This window comes from Narcine bancroftii, chromosome 14 (assembly GCF_036971445.1).
Source record: "Narcine bancroftii isolate sNarBan1 chromosome 14, sNarBan1.hap1, whole genome shotgun sequence".
Classification (NCBI taxonomy): domain Eukaryota; kingdom Metazoa; phylum Chordata; class Chondrichthyes; order Torpediniformes; family Narcinidae; genus Narcine; species Narcine bancroftii.
In genome coordinates, this window is record NC_091482.1 from 32,583,663 (window position 1) to 32,602,827 (window position 19,165).

Genomic DNA, 19,165 nt, shown 5'->3' on the forward strand with positions numbered 1-19,165 from the left:
GTAAAGGAAAAAGGGTGGGCAAGGTAGAGGTAGAACATGACAGGCAGAGATGGAGGCAAAGGCTGGCATAACTGGTAAGAAGGGTGAGTGAGAATGGTGTAACAAAAAAAGAGACCAGATGGAACTGAAGGGGGTGGAGACCAGATGTAACTGAAGGGGGTGGGGGAATCCTATGGGAAATTGGAGATGTGGGGGAATGGATCCAAAGAGGACAGGGATGAAAATGGGTGAGGGATGAGTGGGTGGTTGGGAAGGGAGGGTGTGGGGTGTAGAAAAGCATACAGAGGAAATTTAAAAATTGTATGTTCATACCATGGGCCGTCAGCTGCCCAGGCAGATCAAGGTGTTGTTCCTCTAGTTTACGGACAGACAGGCCAGTGTGGGAATGGGAAGGGAAGTTAAAATGGCAGTTCAGCATGGTCTTTGCGGATAGAGCGAGGTTAGGTTATGCTCTCAGTGAGCCACGAAAGTCTGCAGATGCTGTGATTATAGTAAAAATACACTGAAATGCTGGAGGAACCCAGCTGGTCTTTCAGCATCCATTGGAAACAAAGATATATAGCTGACGTTTCATGCTGGCCGGGGTGGGGGGGGGGGGTGAGGTTCAGGCCAACGAAAGGTGTGAATTGGATATGACGAGGGGAGAGGTTAGAATTGATTATATCTGTGTGAAAGGAGACCAGGAAAAGGGAGAGAGACAGAGCTGGGAAGGGGGTGGGGGTTTAACGAAAACCATAGAAGTCAATGTTAATGCTATCCGATTAGTCAGAAGATGACCTCCCAGTGGCCACCCTAACCCCATCCCATTCCCTTGCCGACAGGACTGACCATGGTCTCATGCACTGCCAGACTGAGACCACATGCAAATTAGAGGAACAGTATCTCATCTTCCGACCGTGCACCTTTCAACTGGATGCCATTGATATCGACTTCTCTGACTTTTGTTAAAATTAAACCCCCTCTCCTCTTCCCCCACCTTTATTTTGGCCCTTGCAAGCAGGGAAAACACCTGTCTGTAGAAGCGGAGGTTCTTCGCCCTTACACCTAAAGATGTACCTTTCTGAATACACCATGGCCAGCTCCAAGGTGCCGATTCCAATCCTTCTCGGGGAAGAATCATTGGCGGAGCACTCCGCCGCCTGACCTGAATATACAACTGTGGGCTGATGACGCTGTCAACCCGTGCCCCATCTCCCCATTCACCCTTCTCTCTCCATACCCCCTCAAGGGCAGCAGGGGGCTGCCAGCATTGGCTGTGACAGCCTCACCAGGCCACTTTGGCCTTTGTGGCCGCTCTCTGTGGCTCAAAACGCGGTAGAGCAATGGCCATCTTCCCTACCCATAATCCCCTATTCAGCTGGAACTGTTCTGGGAACCACAGAGCGGTTCCAGTTGCATGGAGAATTATGGGAAGGGAAGACGGCCATTGCTCTGCTGCGTATTTATGACAGGTGGCGCTACAGCACCAGTCGCCCCCACCTCCATCGGCTCCGGAGGGCACTATGGGGCACCTCTGGATATGAATGGGACTGGAGCAGCCTTTTAGGGCTGCTGTCTGAAAGGCAAGTTTTAAGTTTATAGCCGGCCTCCAGGTGGAAGCCTGACATTAAATGGCTTTCTCTCTCCCTTTTCACTGTCTCCTTTTGCACAGACGTAATCACATAATCAATCCTCACCTCTCCCCTTATCGTATCCAATTAACACCTTATGTTGGTTTTGATCCTCCTCCAGCCCAGCATGGTCTGTTATCTGAGATTTCCAGCTTTTGGCTCATTCTGCTTATTCCTTGAAGAAGGGCTCAGGCCCGAAAACACCGAATTTCATGACTTGTTCATGACGATAAATTCTGATTCTGAAATGTATCTTTGTCACCTATGTATACTGAAAGACCGACTATTGGGCTCTGTTACAAGACTCTCCCATAAGTTGACTCAGGGGTTCAAATTCATCTTCAATTTTTTGCAATATGATATATAACTAGGCTTCTAAAAGTCTGTTACAGTGGCATTTTGGAAGCAGTGTTGTGTGCAGCCAGCAATATAGGTACAGTTTGGCACAAGGGACTAGGAACAGACTTCTGTACATCTCTGCTAATGCCCCATCTTCTCTCAGCAAGACCAGGTGCAGAAGTGGTCACCTCGATTACTTCATTGAAGACCTGAGGGGCATAAAGTGACCTGACCTTTTTTTTTAACTTTGCAGTATGTGACGGAGGCTGAGGGGAATCTTCAGGTTGTACGATCCCTGCTGAACAACGCCGAGAAACAAAAACAGGAATTGCTGAACACCCTGGAAGAAGAGAAAAGGTAATGTCATGGGGGTGGGCGGGGCGAGGGGGAGATAGAGTTACTGACAAAGGAAGGTGGTATATGTAAGGAAGCACGTTAAAGGAAGATTAGGAAGTTAAGGAAGTGAGGAGGAGGTGAGTATCTGTTATAAAAGCCAGAAACCCCTCGAGGCTTCCGCAGTCTAATGTTTAATTATTGTTTCCTTTAGACTACATGTTCAAAGCAGTGAGTAGATAGTTTTTTTTTGTGTCAGGGATTCTGTAACAAATGGTGTACTGCTGGGATTGGTGCTGGAACTTTTGCTATATAAATGGAGCACAATGTAATCGATCTGATTAGCACATTTGCAGACAATGCAAACAATGGTGGAGCTGCAGGACTAAGAAGGTTGTTTAGAGATCCAGCAGGACAATTTTTTTTTAGACTTATGGCCCCCACCCCCCAATTAACCTGCAATCCCCATACGTTTTATTTTGAAGGGTGGGAGGAAACCGGAGCACCTGGAGAAAACCCATGTAGACACTGGGAGAATGTGCAAACTCCTTACGGGAAACCCTGGATTGCTGTTCTTGTAACTGCATTGCACTCTCCACTAGGCTAATCGAGCCATCATGGATCAGCTGGATAGTTGGGTGGAAAGGTGGGAGAGAAAATTTAATTTGGATAAGTGTGAGGTGATGCACTTTGGGAGGTAAAGTTCTTTTAAGTCGTGTATATACATGGCAGGGACCTCGGGTGCAAGTCCCTTGTTCTTTGAAAGTGCTGAAAGAATAGTGAAAAGGGCGTTTGGTTCATTTACCTTCATGGGACATGGGTATAAGCATTGGGGCATCATGTTGCAGCTGCACAAACCATTGGTACCGAAGTTCACAAGTTAAAGGAGCAGAAGCAGGCCATCGAATCTGTTATGTGACTGTACACTAAGCTGAATTATGCACACACCTAGTTCCAATTTCCAGCCTTTTCCCAATATCCCTTGATACCCTCACTAATGAGATACCTATCCGTTTCCTGTTTAAATACTCCCAGTGATCTGGCCTCCACTGCTTTGCGCGGCAGTGAGTTCCACAGATCCATAACCCTCTGACTATAGAAGTTCTTCTGTTCTAATTGGACAACTTCTAATTTTAAGACAATGACCCCTTCTCCTTGATTCACCCACCAAGTGAAACATCTTATCCGCACTCATTCTATCAGGACCTTTCAATATTCAAAATGTCTCTATGAGATCCCCCCTCATTCTCCAATACTCCAATGAATACAACCCAAGAGCTGCCAAATGTTCCCCATAAGCTAGCCCCTGCATTCTAGGAATCATCCTGGTAAATCTCCTCTGCACCCTCTCCAACAACATCGCATCTTTTCTAAGATAGGGGACCCAAAACTGTGCACAGTTCTCCAAATGGGGTCTCACCAGTGCCCCATAGAGTCTCATTAACACCTCTCTACTCTTATACACTATTCCTCTCGATATGAATGCTGGCATAGCATTCGCCTTCTTCATTACCAATCCCACCTGGGCATTAATTTTTAGATTATTCTGCACGAGAATGCCCAGGTTTCTCTGCACCTCCAAGGATTGAATTTTCTCCCCATCCAGATAGTTCTCTGCTTAAAATGTAGAACCGAACACTTCTCAACATTGTACTTCATCTGCCATATTTTTGCCTAGACTCTCAATCTGTCTATATCCTTCTACAATTTTATGGTTTCTTCAACAGTTCCTGCTCTACCATCTGTCTTAGTGCCATCTGCAAATTTGGCCACAAAACCATTCATTCCACAATCCAAATCGTCAATATAAATTGTAAACAACAGCAGCCCAAGACCGACCCGTGCGGACCACCGCTTGTTACAGGCAGCCAACCTGAACAGGATCCCTTAATTTCAAACCTTTGTTTTCTGCCTATCAGCCAATTTTCTATCCAGTCTAATAGCATCCCTGTAATTCATGGACCTCCATCTTATTTATCAGCTGAACATGTGCACCTTATCAAAAGCCTTTTGAAAATCCAAATATACAACATCCACAGCCTCCCCTTTGTCTATCCTACTGGAGATTTCTTCAGAGCATCTCTAATAGGTTAGTCAGGCATGATCTACCCTTTTAAGAAAAACCATGCTGACTAGGACCAAATCTGTCATGCATTTCCAGGTATTTCATAACAAAACATTAGTCAGACTGCACTTGTTAGAGTTTTTTGTGCCCTCTGATAGCCACATTGCAGGAAGGATGTTGTCGCAATAGAGAGAGTGCAAAAGAGAATCACCAGGATATAGTTGTAAGGAGGGATTGGATTAGTTGGATTTATTTTCACTGCGGGCTTAGGAGGCTGAGGGGTGACAGGAGATGTTTGCAAAATTGAGAGGAGGACATCAAAATCTTTTTCTCCAGGATGGGAATCTACAATTAGAGGACAAAGATTTAAGGTGAGATGGCAAAGATTTCAAGAAGATCTGAGAGATAGGCTTTTCAAACAGGAAGTGGTGAATATTTGTAATGAGGTGCCAAAGGAGGTGGTGGGGGCAGCTATTACTACATTTATAAGGCATTTGCATAGGTACTTGGAGAAGAAAGAAGTAAAGGAATATGGGGTTTTCATTGACAGTATGGATGTGGTGAGACAAACGGGCTGCTTTTTGTGTGTTGTCAACTTGGCCAGTGCTAAGTTGAAGCAGGACATTCAAATGTAAAAGTGGAAAGATTTTCCACAATTTGACACTAGTGTCCTTCATCTCAGAGAACACAAAATCCACTGCAGGAACTCCCCACAAAATTGTGGTAATTTTTGTAAGGTTTTTGGATGATTGCAGATGGAGGAGGTTGGTTGTATTTTGCAGAATGAGGAAGATTGTCTAAGACTAGAGCAGGATGCAGATCAGTTGGAAAGTTGGGTGGCATGATTGCACAGAGAATCTAACACCTACACATGTAAAGTGATTAACTTTAGGAAGTCAAATCTAGGTAGGGTGTACACTGGAAATGCTAGGGGCCTAGCAACATTGGTGAACAAAGAAATCTTTTGGTGCAAATCTCAGATTCTCTGAAAGTGGTGGCATAGGTAGATGGGGAGTGTTAGGTCTGCTTTGTTCATGAATGAGTGAGACAAACACCAGACTGAGTCGAAATCAGGGTTCTTTGTTCTTTATTACCGGATTGTAACACTTGCAACTAACAAAGTTAGTCGGAGAATGCATTCTGCCGTTATCAACAAAATGGTGTTTTTTTATACCTCAGGATACGTACTTAGTAAATTATCATACCATGACATTGTCCAATGAATAAACTGTTGCTACCCTTCTCTGTTAGTCTGCTGCTCATCATTATTGTTAGTGCAAAGCTTATCTTGAGTGTACAAGGTCACATCTGCATTCTGTTACTCCTTAGTACTGGGTGACTCCTTCTCCGGTCCCATCTCATGATGTTTTTACCTTACAATCCCTCCTTTGTCCTCTTTAGAGGACAATCTCGCCCTGACTATGCTACCACCGCGTTACATTAGTTCGCCTATTATTGCCAAGCTCTATACGGGTTCTGTTCACAGGGTAGTTCGGCTGGTGGGCGAGGGCTCCCCCAACCCTCCTTTGCGTACACCCCCCATCCATCACCCCGATCCCATTGCCCGTTTACAAGTTTCATCCCATTTGCCCCCAAGCAAAAAACTAGCTAACCCCCCGTACATTAGTAAATTCCCAAGTTAACATATGGTCTACAATCTAATTCATAATACTTGTTCTACAATCTGATTAATAATGTTTGTGTTACAATCAATGTTATAATATTTGTTCTACAATCAAGGTTATAATATTTAGGTTACAAGCAAGGTTAAAATTATATGTGTAACAATCTAATTCACAATCCCTCCTTCCCATCACATTCCCCTTCAGACTCCAGATCGATCTCAGCAACTTTCTCCGCCTCCTGTAATGTGAGATAGTCTTGCTCCACAGCCTGCACAGCTTGATATTTCGGAGGCAGTTCATCACGGTCAGCAAAGGCTCTCTCTATGGTCCTCGTGACCAGCGTTCGAATGCATGGAATACAACAACAGCCACAAGTGATAAAAATTGATACAGAAATGAACAAACCCAGCAAAAGTTGTCCTAACAATGTGCTCCATCTCCCAAACACTCCCTGTAACCAGGATAAAACAGGATTGGAGACTCCAGACTGGGCTTTTAATTCTTTCGCCAATGCCCTAAGTTTCGTTAACCCCTTAGTGAGTGATCCATCTGGCCCTGTGTTATTAGAGATAGAAGTGCAGCATAGATCTCCAAACATAGCACACACTCCACCTTTCTCTGCCAGGACCATATCAATCGCTATCCTATTCTGAAGTGTCATAAGGGAAGTTTCTGACAGTTGTTGATGTATTGCCTCAACAACGTCCCTGGTCAAATTTGCAAGGCGCTGGACATTATAGTGAATAAGGTTGATCCTATTAACATTTTTATTTACAGTGATGGGAAAAATTGCACTAAAAACAGGAAAGCTTTCAAACCCAGCTGCAATCTCATCGGCTAATTTAAATTCGTCCGGAATATTCCGGGCTTGGCCAATGGCATCAATCCATACCCCATCAGGGTTCCTTCCTCCCGGCCCCAAGAGTCCAACACTCCTCCTTTTTCTCCACAGCCAACTCTCTGTGTGGCGCAATTCTAGGGAATCCTCGTCTCCCTCCTGCCTTTTGACAATCAGCACTGGCGCATTAAGGGTTACTAGAGCACACCGACCATCCCAGTTAGCGGGGAGCCAGTTGTACAGCACTCTTCCTCCACAAAACCACCAAATATCCGCCCTAGCCTGGGTCAAGCGGGTTGCACTACTGCTATGTGAGAGATCAACATGAGTCCTGCACGAGTCGCTGGGCAGCCAACCCACATGGAAAACGTGCGCTGCTGTGTTGTTGTTGGCAAAACAAGTAACATTAGTTATGCCTGTGGATCTAAAGACAGGGGGAGCTACATTAGCCGGAGCTATGGGAAACGTCTGTTCCCATATCAGACACCTATTCAGTGGGTCGGATTCTGACATTAGGTTCAAGGCGCAGTCCATAGCATCTGTCTCCTCAAAAATTGATCTGCTCATCCGTAATAATGGCCTTCCTCGGGCACAGACCCAGCAGTTCCCATACCCTGCTTGGTCCGCATATTTACCCATCTGATCTATCCAGGAGTTTGACTCATCAATACCTGTCTCAATTGCTATCTTCTCTCCCCTGGTCATCTTCGTACTATCGAATTTTCTCACTTCCCCCTCTTTCGAAGTGGGTTTAATTATGTCCTTTGTGTATGTTTGTAAGTCGAACCTCACCACTCCCCAAGGATCTTTTCCATTAATAGACACTCCAATCATTAGATAGAAGAGGTCTCCGACACCATGTTCTCTCCCTGTGCCTCCCTCGCATGTCTTGTACTGTAGTAGGTTTTCGATACCCTAGTATCATTTCTCTATGTGCCTCAGACATGGCCGTACCGTTTTTACCCACGAGTCTTCCTAGGAAAGTTACCACCCTCCTTCCGACCTGACATTTCGACCTTTTTACTTTAAATCCAGCCTCGCCTAACCCCTTGAGTAAAACTGCTGTCCCTGTCAGGCACTCATGTGGCGTTTTCCCTGCTAATATTAGGTCGTCTACATACTGAATCAGTGTAACATCTTCCGGGAGTTTTAATTTCATTAGGATTTTGCTAAGGGCCTGATTGAACAGTCCTGGACTGTCCTTATAACCCTGAGGTAATCTAGTGTATGTGTACCGATGTGCTTGGTAAGTGAAAGTGAACCAGTCTTGGCATTCCTCAGCTAATTTCAAGCAGAAGAATGCGTTTGCCAGATCAATGACAGTATAGTATTCGTGCTCCGGACTCAGAGCCCTAAGTGCTACATATGGGTCTGGGACTGGTCTCCCGATGGTCTTGGTAGCCAAGTTAATCTCCCGGAGGTCGTGTACCATCCTCCAGTCTTTTCTACCCTGTTTGGGAACAGGCATGATGGGCGAGTTCCACATACTGTCAGGTGCCGCCCTTAAAACCCCTGACTCCATTAACCCTTCTATCGTTCCTTTAATACCCTCCTCCTGACTGGGCGACAAGCGGTATTGTTTTCTCCATATTGGTTTCTGCCCGGGGTTGGCCAATTCTAGAAATACCTCTCCTTTTATTACTCCCACATCATAGGGCCCCGTTGTCCATATATGTGGACTCAGATTAGAAAGATATTTGTCTGAGTCTCTGTGATCAATATTTTCTCCTTCTATGGCTCGGTCTCTTTCTACTTTCTCATTCACAACCTGGTCCCATGCTTCAATATTCAGTCTGACAAATTTTCCTCCCTCCGAGGTGGAATATCCCGGGATTTCTGTCTGCCTGTATTCACACCCTATCGCTTCCTTTACCATCGGACCCAGCTGTCGAGCGTGATGATCTTTGGCAATACCCAAGGTCACATGAGGCACACTTTCTACTCCTAAGCAGAACCACTCCATTTGTTCTTCTGTCATGACAACCATAGCAGCTATTCCCTCCTTACCTACAAAGATAAATGGACAATGTATCGTTTCTGTCTTCCCTTCTTTTAGAGAGTCCCACCTCTCCTCATATTCCTGGTCCGGGTGGATGGTGTAGTTTAATGTAACATGCATAGGATCTAGTGGATAATGGTAATCCCCATACCGAGGAATACTGGCCCTCCACTCAAAAAACTGTTTAATCAGCCCTGGGCCTGGTTCATCATACAGTAGCCGACTCCAGAAAATACTAACCTCCACAGAGTCTTCTGAAGCGTTAGATGGGGTCATTACTATAAACTGTCCTCCCCTTCTTATTGTATCCCCTGGGTATGTTAACCGAAGGCCCTTCTCAGAACATTGTATGGTTATTCCTAGTTTGGTAAGAATGTCCCTTGCTAATAAATTAATGGGGCAACTTGGCACAACCAGGACAGGCGTTTTAACCCTTTGTCGTCCAAATGTCATGTCGATGTTATCTGTATAGGGCTGTGTTTCCCTTATCCCGGAGAATCCTATTGTAGATAATGTTTTGCCCGAAAATGTGCTCCCTGGGGGTTTTTTAATCACTGTCGTAACTGCTGCCCCTGTGTCAACCATAAATTCAATTTTTTCTCCATTTACCGTCCCCCAAATTTTTGGTGGCTCCCAGGGAGGCGTGATTTTTGATTCTCCAGGGCACCTTCAATAATCAACTTCAGCACCTTCCTCAATATAGTCATTACACTGAGGTGCCTGGACTTGTTGATCACTCTGCCACCCCCCGATTCTCTGGGGCCCATCAATGTGTCCACCCCTACCCCTTGCTTGTCCTCTTAAGTTTCCTCCTCTTCCCCGATAGCCTCTAATAGAGGGTAATCTTTTTCCCCTTGCTCTCCCAGCCTCCGGACAGTTCCGCTGGTAGTGTCCAGGATTTTGGCAGTACCAGCATACTGCATGTTCCCCTCTATACATTGTACCTAGCTGTCTTTCCCAACCATTTCTTACTTGGGGTCCCGGATTTATCACTGGCCCCATGACCTGTGGGACTATCTGTTGGGCCGCTAATTTAACCCCTATATGTTCTATGGCTCTCACCAATTTATCGGTTGTCTTGTCCACCTCCTTCTGGGACGCACTTTCTGACTTAGCATGCTCTGATTGAAGATGTCGTTTGATTGCATGTGTCAGGTGTCTTTTCCACAAATCCTCTGACATTGTCTCTAATCCCACAATGTCCCTTAATTTTGCTTGAACCGTAGCAGGTAGTCCGTTTATTATCCCATTACGAAAGTGAGACCTTCCTAAGGGGCTGTGGTCGGGTCTTTCTCCAGTCCCTGTTTCCCATAAGTCCCATGCTCGAGTGAAATACTCGTGTGCAGTCTCTCCTTCCTTTAGTTGAAGGGTTACCAAGGCATCCAAACTATAGGGTGTAGGAAATGTTTCTCTAAGTGCTTCCCAAAATTTATTCCGAAGTGGGTTAAATTCTATTTCATCCCCCAATTTACTGCTTCTTACAATTCTCTCTATTTGCTTCAGGGCCCCTTCTGCCTTTAATTTTATCATGATAGTTCTGACATCTGCGAGTGCTAATTGTTCTTGGCAGGTTTCTCGCTCAAAACAAGAAATCCATGGACTAGCCCCATTACTCAACGGAGGTAGTTTTTTCATTAAACTCTCTAAGTCCATTCGTGACCAGGGTAAATATTTTTGAGTTCCCCGTCCCGTGATCAGTAATGGGCATTGATATCTCAATTTTGGGGATTTCTGCTCCTTCTTTACTCTTGGCATGCATTTATTTATCCCACCTTGTTCTGACTCTTCTTCGTCACTGTCACTGTCCCTATCAGCTTCCAATGTCTCAGGGTCAAAGGTATATTGGTCACGTTCATCTCTAAGATAATCTTTTCGGCCATAGTTTAGTTGTTTCACATCTTTCTCTTTTGTTCTAACTATGTCCAGGTAGGCATGTCTATTTTTCTCCCTCCCGAGTCTTTTCCTTTTACTTTCCTCCCATGGTGGATCGTATCTCGTTTCCTCATCTGTACTACACTTTTCGTCCTTTACTCCTATTACCATTCCTTCAGCTTTAATTTCTCCTGACAGTGTTGTAGTTATCTTTTCCACTTCCTTCAATACACCTACCATTAATTCTTTTTGATCCTCACTGATCTGCCCCAGCACATTAATATCTCTGGTTAAGTTTTTAATGTTAACCTGAACCTTTTTCATGTTCCATTTCTGTATCTCTAACTCCTTTTCTATTTTCTTGGACTCCAGAGGGGTCTCCACATCTATTACTCCCCCTTCTATTTTTATTAAAGGGGCCTGTACCTCGTCTGATGTGTCCCTATTCCCGAGGTTCTTGTCACACCCCAGTGTCTCAATATCTGGATATAAGAGACGTGACTCCAGGATCCCATCTGGGGTGTCAGGGGTACCTTGTGACTCCACATATGCATAGGGTGGGGGTCTATAAGCTATTTCTACAGGGGCCATAATAGGTGGGTTATCAGGGAGACCAAATTCTTCGAATATAGCTAGGACATCGCGGTACTGCATCTCCTTGTCTCTCACCCTCTTTTTTGCTGACTCGCGATTAAAGATTTTGTTTTCTGTGTCCCGTTTGTATAATTGTATAAGACTCACTTATAAATGATTTATTGTCAGAGTACATACATGACATCACATACATCCAGAGACTATGAGAGAGAGAGAGAGAGAGAGAGAGAGAGAGAGAGAGAGAGAGAGAGAGAGAGAGCATAGCGAGAGAAAGAGATAGAGAGGCAGATACACAGAGCACAAGAGATAGAGAGAGAAAATGCCTTGCACTGGCCCCACTGGGAGAAAAGTCTTCAGATTAACACTTTCGTTTCAAAGGTTTTAAAAGGTTCTCATCCTGTGATCACTGGTCTGGATCAGATTGGGTCTCCCACCACTGGGAACTATCACTCCTTCCTTCCCTCCCAGCTCGAGTGAGCTACACGTCAGCCCACAATGTCTGCCCTGATCCCGCAATGGTGGGGGTGCGGGAAAGAGGGAGGGAGAGAGGATAAAACAGGATCCCATTTGATGCGGAGCTGGAATTGTGGGCACAAAATTAAAACCAAATTGTATTTTTCTGCCCTGCCCAACCTGGGGATTTCAGGGCAGCACCGCCACAGATTGGGATTGGGAGGGGGAGTGGGTGAGAGAGGAGGGGGGGGAGAAGAGAGAGAGGGGGAGAGAAGAGAGAGGGGGAAGGGTGAAAGGAGGGAGGGAGAGAGCAAACCCGGACACTTCGTGGCTGGAAACTGGAAACAGGCACTTTTCCTTTCCCTTCTGTGTTTTGTTTCTTCCAGCTTATCTAAGCCTCTACGTTTTAAAATTTTGTTTCCCTCACCTGTCAGGAACATCTCAGTGCCCCCGGGTAACCAACCCCTCTTCCTCCAGCGGTCTACACATTTTCGGAGCATTTTTTGTTTTTCCAATGCCGCATTACTGGTATTTCGCTCCTCTAATTCCTGATTAATTTCCTTAATAACTTGGTCAAAAATCTTAGCAGGCAACTGTACAGCCATAGCTGCGGGACCGCTTTCTAATGCCTGTTTTAATTTAGGTTCTTGTCCGTTTAGGGGATCTATGTCAACGAAAATTGCTTTTAAAAATGTCTCCTTGCAAGCTGGATGACTAATATCTTTTAAAGGAACAGTCTAAGTCTTGTCCTCCAATTGACTTCAGACTGTCCTGTATACTCTGATTGCTCGTTTTCCACTCTCTGTTTTCCCAAAGGGGTCTGAAAGTTAAATTACAACTAGAAAACCAAATATTTGGGCTATACTTTTGTCCTGTTTCCCTGTACCAATCTATGAATTTACGTAACTTTATCTCCTTGGTGATGTTGGGAATACCCTCATTTAACTTATCAAAAGTATTTCGAATAAACCGGGTGTCTCTTAGGAGTTTGTCAACTTTTTCATTAATATCTCCTACCTGATCCAGACACAGCTGTCGCAGCCTTCTGTCATCGTTCTTGTTCACCAGGCAGGCGTCCCTGAGTACTTTTTTTGTTGTCTCAAGGTCTCTAGTGTCTGCTGTGGTATTCCACCACGGCGAATTGGGGAAATAAATTCTTAACTTCTCAAGTGTACAGACATTATCATACCTACCGGACATTTATAAGTCAGTCTCTCAGATACAATTGAGGCCAATAAGCCTGAACCTTTGTTTTCTTTCAAAGCCCAACCTTCACGTGGGAGATTTCTCCTCTTAATAACCAGTTTAGGGCAGAAAACTTAGGTCCTCAATTGTTTATAGACCACCTTCTCACTCTATTGGACTTTGCAACGACACAATAAAGACTTTTAAACTCTAGTAGTTTCTTGCGAAGCACTTAATAAATGTCATTCAAACACCTTAAGGACTTTTATCTTGTCTGTAATCACTTACGTGTTACAATCCTGGCATGCGACCTTCAATTGTGGTCGTCTAATTTGTCCGATCTCCAGTTCTTACTGACAATCATAAAGATTTTTTAAAAAAAAGAGAATTTTGTTAAAACAGGCTTCTCTGGACCTTTTTATCAGCCGGCTGAGATGATTGTCAGAAAAAACAGAAACCGTCGTCCAGTGTTCACTCACCCATCACGTCGGGGTCACCAAATTGTTAGGTCTGCTTTGTTCATGAATGAGTGAGACAAACACCAGACTGAGTCGAAATCAGGGTTCTTTGTTCTTTATTACCGGATTGTAACACTTGCAACTAACAAAGTTAGTCGGAGAATGCATTCTGCCGTTATCAGCAAAATGGTGTTTTTTTATACCTCAGGATACGTACTTAGTAAATTATCATACCATGACATTGTCCAATGAATAAACTGTTGCTACCCTTCTCTGTTAGTCTGCTGCTCATCATTCTTGTTAGTGCAAAGCTTATCTTGAGTGTACAAGGTCACATCTGCATTCTGTTACTCCTTAGTTCTGGGTGACTCCTTCTCCGGTCCCATCTCATGATGTTTTTACCTTACAGGAGGAATGATCACAATTACGTCCTCCAACAGTTTGGAGCGTTGAATAAGAGTTGGGATATCATGTGGAAACCACTGGTTAGGCTGCATCTGGAGTATTGTGTGCAGTTCTGGGCACCACACTATTGGAATTTTGTGATTGCACAGGAGGGAGTGCAGAAAATGTTCACCAGGATGTTGCCTGGTTTGAAGGGCATTAGTCAGAAAGAAAGATTGAATAGTCAGGGCTTGATTTCCCTGGAGCTAAGGAGGCTGTTGGTGACCTTCATAGAGCTACATAAAATTGTGGAAGGCATGAGGCAATAGAAGGGCAAGACAAAGAAGGATTGATGTCGACAGAGAAAATGTTTCCCAGGGATGCGGTGAATTGTGGGGCCCAGTTCTGGACTCTATCACCAGCCTTTTATAATTTGTAAGAATCTTTATCTCTCCAATTTTTTTCAAAAATCCTGTTATTTTCCAAGACGCTGACTCAAGGAATTGTGTGACCGTGTTTGAATTGGTGTGATTTTAATCTTACTCCCTTACCTTCATGGTTTCTAGGAAAATTGAGGATCTCCAGTTCCGAGTGGAAGAAGAATCAATCACCAAAGGAGACTTGGAGGTAATTGTGTTGAACACAGGCGCGATGATTGATGCCTTGGTATTCAAAATACATTGGGTCCGTCACCAGTACATCCAAGCTGGAAGGCAAACCTTGAAATTGCACTGGTCTTCTGGCATTTAACTTAGTTTTAGTGAGATTGGGTCTGGGTGGTCCTGCACTGGTCAGTGGATTGGTGGCTGTATTCAGGTATCACCACACTGTTAAAGAACAAAGGGAACTCAATATTTTAATTACCCAAAGATCATGGGTTTTGGTGGATTCACTGGCTGAATGCCAACATTTTGGTAAATTTGCAGGTATAAATTGGCAGCTTGTATAGCAAGTCAGCAAGATATGAAAAGCTTTCCTTGAATTAATTCCAAAATAACTGAGTGCAAAATAATGTTTGTTTTAATCTCTATTTTCCAACAACAGAGATTCTTTCCTTCAGTGATTCTCATAAAACAAGATCTTAATTTTAAGACCCTTCTTACAGCATATGACCATTCCCCTTCCAAGACAGGAGATGGCCAATTAGAATATAGACCACTACAGCACAGTTCAGGCCCTTATATTCATATATTCCTTAAAAAAATACTAAACCTTCCCTACCTCGTAACCCTCTATTTTTCTTTCATCCATCTGCCTGTCTAAGAATCTCTTAAATGCTCCTAATGTTTCATCCTCCACCACCATCCCTGGCAAAACATTTCAGGCACCCACTCTCTGCATAAAATCTTACCCCTGATGTCTCCCCTAAACCTCCTTCCCTTCACATTGTGTGCATGTTCTCAGGTATTTGCTATTCAAACTGGGAAACGGGCACTGGCTATCCACCCTATCTATAGCTCTCGCAATCTTGTAGACATCTATTAAGCCTCCTTTCATCCTTCTATGCTCCAAAGAGAAAAGCCCCAGCTCCATTAACCTTGCCCCATCAGACTTAATTTCCAATCCAGGAAACATTTTGGTAAATCTCCTCTGCACCCTCTCCATAGCTTCCACATCCTTCCTATAATGAGGTGACCAGAACTGAACTCAAGTGTCTCACCAGAGATTTGTAGATTTGCAACATGACTTCTAAACTCTTGAACTTAATCCCCCTATAAATTCTTCCCTGTGAGCTCATTTGAACGCTTTCCTCTGTGAAGGTGGATCGGAAAGAATCGCGACAGGTTAAAGTTATACTGTTGGAGGATGTAATTGTGATCATTTCCCCCCAACCTGCTCCCATCAAACTCCCCAAAAAAATATTGTGTCAACCTGATGTTTTACATTCTACGTGTATCATTTTGTAAATCAATAGATAGACTTACTGTTTTGACTGACTGTGTGTATAATTTTGTGTGATACATAAAAACATTCTCTGGTAACTTGTTGAATGAAATAGATACTGACCAAACTGCTGTGTTGCAAAAAAATGGGATAAATTCAGATTGTGCCAAAGTAGTTATTCCACTATTTCTGGACCATTTATTAATTGATTTCTGTCTTTTGAGTGTTTATTTAATATAGGAAGTGACCAAAGTAGCATAGAGTGGAGATCACCTAGCTGGCGTAGGTTTATCACTTGAATTGAATTCTCACTTGCACTAAGTTACTGAAAGTAACAGGTATTGTTTCAGCAATAATATTATTGTTCTCTCATTGGAAGTATGTTTCACTGACAAGCCAACATTTATTGCTCATCTCTAACTGCCCTTGACAAGGTGACAGTGAGCTGCTGCCTTGGAATGCAGTCTGTTTGGTGAAGTTGCTTCCACAATGCACACGGTAGAGAATTCCTGGAACACCGTTACATTTCAGAGGTTGTGGGAAAGGGTAGCCTTAGTAAGTTTGCCATTCTAGGTGGTACATGTTGTAATTAATGAACACTGATGGTGAATGAATGTTCATGATGGTGGCGAGGATGGGACTTCAGTTGTTCACGCTACATTCAAGTAAAAATGGAAAATATTCATCACATGGCCTGTAATTGGGTAATCACACTGGGGAATTGGGAGGTGATGCTCCTACTCAAGGGGACTCAGCTGTGATCACAGTATTTAGACAGCTGGTTACAGGTTTTTTTTTTAGATGGTCATTTCCAGCAATGTGCTGGGTGAAATTGTGTCTTGCTACATGGCCGCTGATCATGAACATTATACAGGTTCTGTTAGATGTGGGTTTGGTCTGTTTATTTTGTCAAAAGTTGTGAGTTTTGTTGAATGTTGAAAATGTCTTCACTCTGGCACCAGGAATAGAGGGAAGGTCATTGAAACAGCAGAAGATGCTTGCACCCAGGCCTCTGCCCTGCAGTGTTGTCCCTGGACTGAGATAACTCCAATGGTCACCAGCACCTTTGTGAAGGGTCTGGTTGATTTCCATCAACTTTATTTTAACATGGGCTTCTCATGGTCATGCACAGCCAAGCAGTTTTGATGTAAAGAACAGTCAGTTTCTCATCTGGGATTTGACTCCTGGGCCCAAACTTGGACTATAGTTATTTTTTAAATTTTAAATTTAGGCATTGCAGTGAACTGGGATTCACTGGGAGAGTGCTGTAGTGACGACAGGCCCCGCCTCCCAGCTCCACCCCTGTTTACCTATGGTTTCCCACCTAAACCGAGAACCCCTCTAAAGCTTACTTGTGAAACATGCCCGTCATGAAAAGCTAATAAAAGTGTTTGTTTCCCCATGATCTAATTGAATGGCAGACTGTGTTTGAGGGGCTGAATAGCCTGGTCTTGTTTCTACTTGGGTTTGACCTGATACTGTGGAACTTCATGTAGAGAAAAGTAAACGCAGAGGGCTTCTCGCTGACTCTGCCCTTGCCCACCCCTTCCCTGTGCCTTCCGTCAATCTGTATAACATTGTTCCAAACACCTCTGTATCCTTTGAAAGGACATACCCAGGAACCATGAGGGAGAAATCTGGAGCTTTTATTGAAATGAAATAATTCTGGACGTTTGGCTGCATTGTGATGTTTCCAGCTCATTCTCCAGTTAATTTCCAAATACTCATGATAAGGACTTTTGAGGCTTGATTTGAGTGCTGGATTCAACAATTGAGTGGTCTACCCTGTTTTATTCCTAATAAGGCTTATGAAGGTTTGATTCACCTGGCTTGTTGGGCCATTTCAGAGGAGAATTAAAAGCGAACTACGTGGTTGTGCATCTGTTGGTATCGGTGCCCATGATTTGGTGAAATGCATCTAAAATGCGTCTGTGAATTGCTGCCGTCTCCTTAGAATTCTATAATGAAGCTTCAAAACCACATTAATGTCAGACTACATTATTTTGGAACTTGTGAACAAACGCGATTGTTGTATTGTAAACTCTCTCCAGTTATATTTGAGGAAACCCCTACCAGAGTGAGATTTCTGTCTATCTACATATATACTGTTAAGGTGAGGTAATAGTTTGGCATTTACATGGAAAATTCAGCATCTAAAGTTCAATGTTGCTCATAACCACTAATTGTTCCTTTCCTCTAATGTTTAATTTTTAATGATGCAGTATGATTGAAAACTCTTTTGGGCATGAACCTACCAACCCCATATGTATTGGAGGGTGGAAGGAAACCAGAGCACCTGAAGAAAACCTACACAGATTATGGGAAGAAACTATAAACTTCTTACAGGCAGCACCAGATTCGAACCCAGGTTGCTGTAATAACATTTGATGTAATAAATTTTTTAATTTAATGGAGACATGGAGCACGGTAACAAGCCAATTTGGCTCTACAGGTCCGTGCTGCCCATTTTACACCCCATTAACCTACATCCCGGTATCTTTTGAAGGGTGGGAGTAAACCAGAGCCCCCGGAGAAACCCCAAGCAGACACGGGGAGAATGTGCAAACTCCTTACAGACAGCACGGGATTCAAGCCCTGGACCCGATTGCTGGCGCTATAAGGGTGTTGCAACCGTGCCACCCATAAAATTTATGGTTATATTGTGATAATGCAGGGTAGCAAACAAAAATAAGTGGTAGCTTACTCTTAAGTAGCTCTTATTTGATTCATTTTGAGGTTACTCTCTCCTCTGTTATTTCTGTAACCGAGGAAAGAGGGAGTGGAACCCTTACTCAAGGGACAGATGTGGTGGCGTGCAACACAGCTCTCATTTTGGTCACTGCAATGATCCTGCCATACAGGGACCTTCAGCACTGCTGGCATTTCAGTCTTGGCCTTGCAGCCTAGGGAGTTCTCCCTCTGGTGGGAAGAGCAAGAAAGGTTTGATGGGCAGCTTGCAAATGATTTATATGAAGGATCAGCAACAGATTGTTTGCACACAAAATGTTCCACTCTTTGCAGAATGCACTTTGCAAAAGATGAAACAGAGGTCTTGATCTAGAGTTTAACTTTTAACACAATTCCACTTGGCTTTCCTCTCCCTGTTGATCTCATTGTGCTGAGCTATTACAGCCTCTCTCTCTCTCTCTCTCTCTCTCTCTCTCTCTCTCTCTCTCTTTCTTTCCCTCTCTTTCCTTTTGCATCTTTTCCCCTTGGGACTAACAGACCCAAACCAAGTTGGAGACTGCCCGTATTCGGGAGCTCGAACACAGCCTGCTGTTCGAAAGGACCAAAGCTGGAAAACTCCAAAAGGAGTTTGAAGACAATCGGGTAAAACCAGTTGATGTGGCCTTCTGCCCACCTGTGTCAAAGTTTGCCTGAGGACAGCGTGGCATTACACAGTTTTGTTTTTTTTTTAAGCTGATTGGGTTTGGTTTGTGCCTTGCGCTTTGCATTGAGAGATAAATAATGAGATTTTAGTTTTACTTCTGTGTTTGCAAGCTTTTTTATTAATGCTTGGCACTGC

General features: G+C 43.8%; 1 protein-coding gene across 1 annotated transcript in view; it reads left to right on the forward strand.

The window, feature by feature from the left end:
- Positions 1 to 416: 416 nt before the first annotated feature.
- The window catches only part of LOC138749324 (CAP-Gly domain-containing linker protein 2-like), a 35,365-nt gene continuing 16,616 nt past the window's right edge, over positions 417 to 19,165 (forward strand). Inside the window, exons 1-3 of the mRNA XM_069910540.1 lie at positions 417 to 491; positions 2,203 to 2,306; positions 14,322 to 14,382. Of these exons, the coding sequence (XP_069766641.1) occupies positions 417 to 491; positions 2,203 to 2,306; positions 14,322 to 14,382 (240 nt within the window). The remainder of the gene's footprint in view (positions 492 to 2,202; positions 2,307 to 14,321; positions 14,383 to 19,165) is intronic.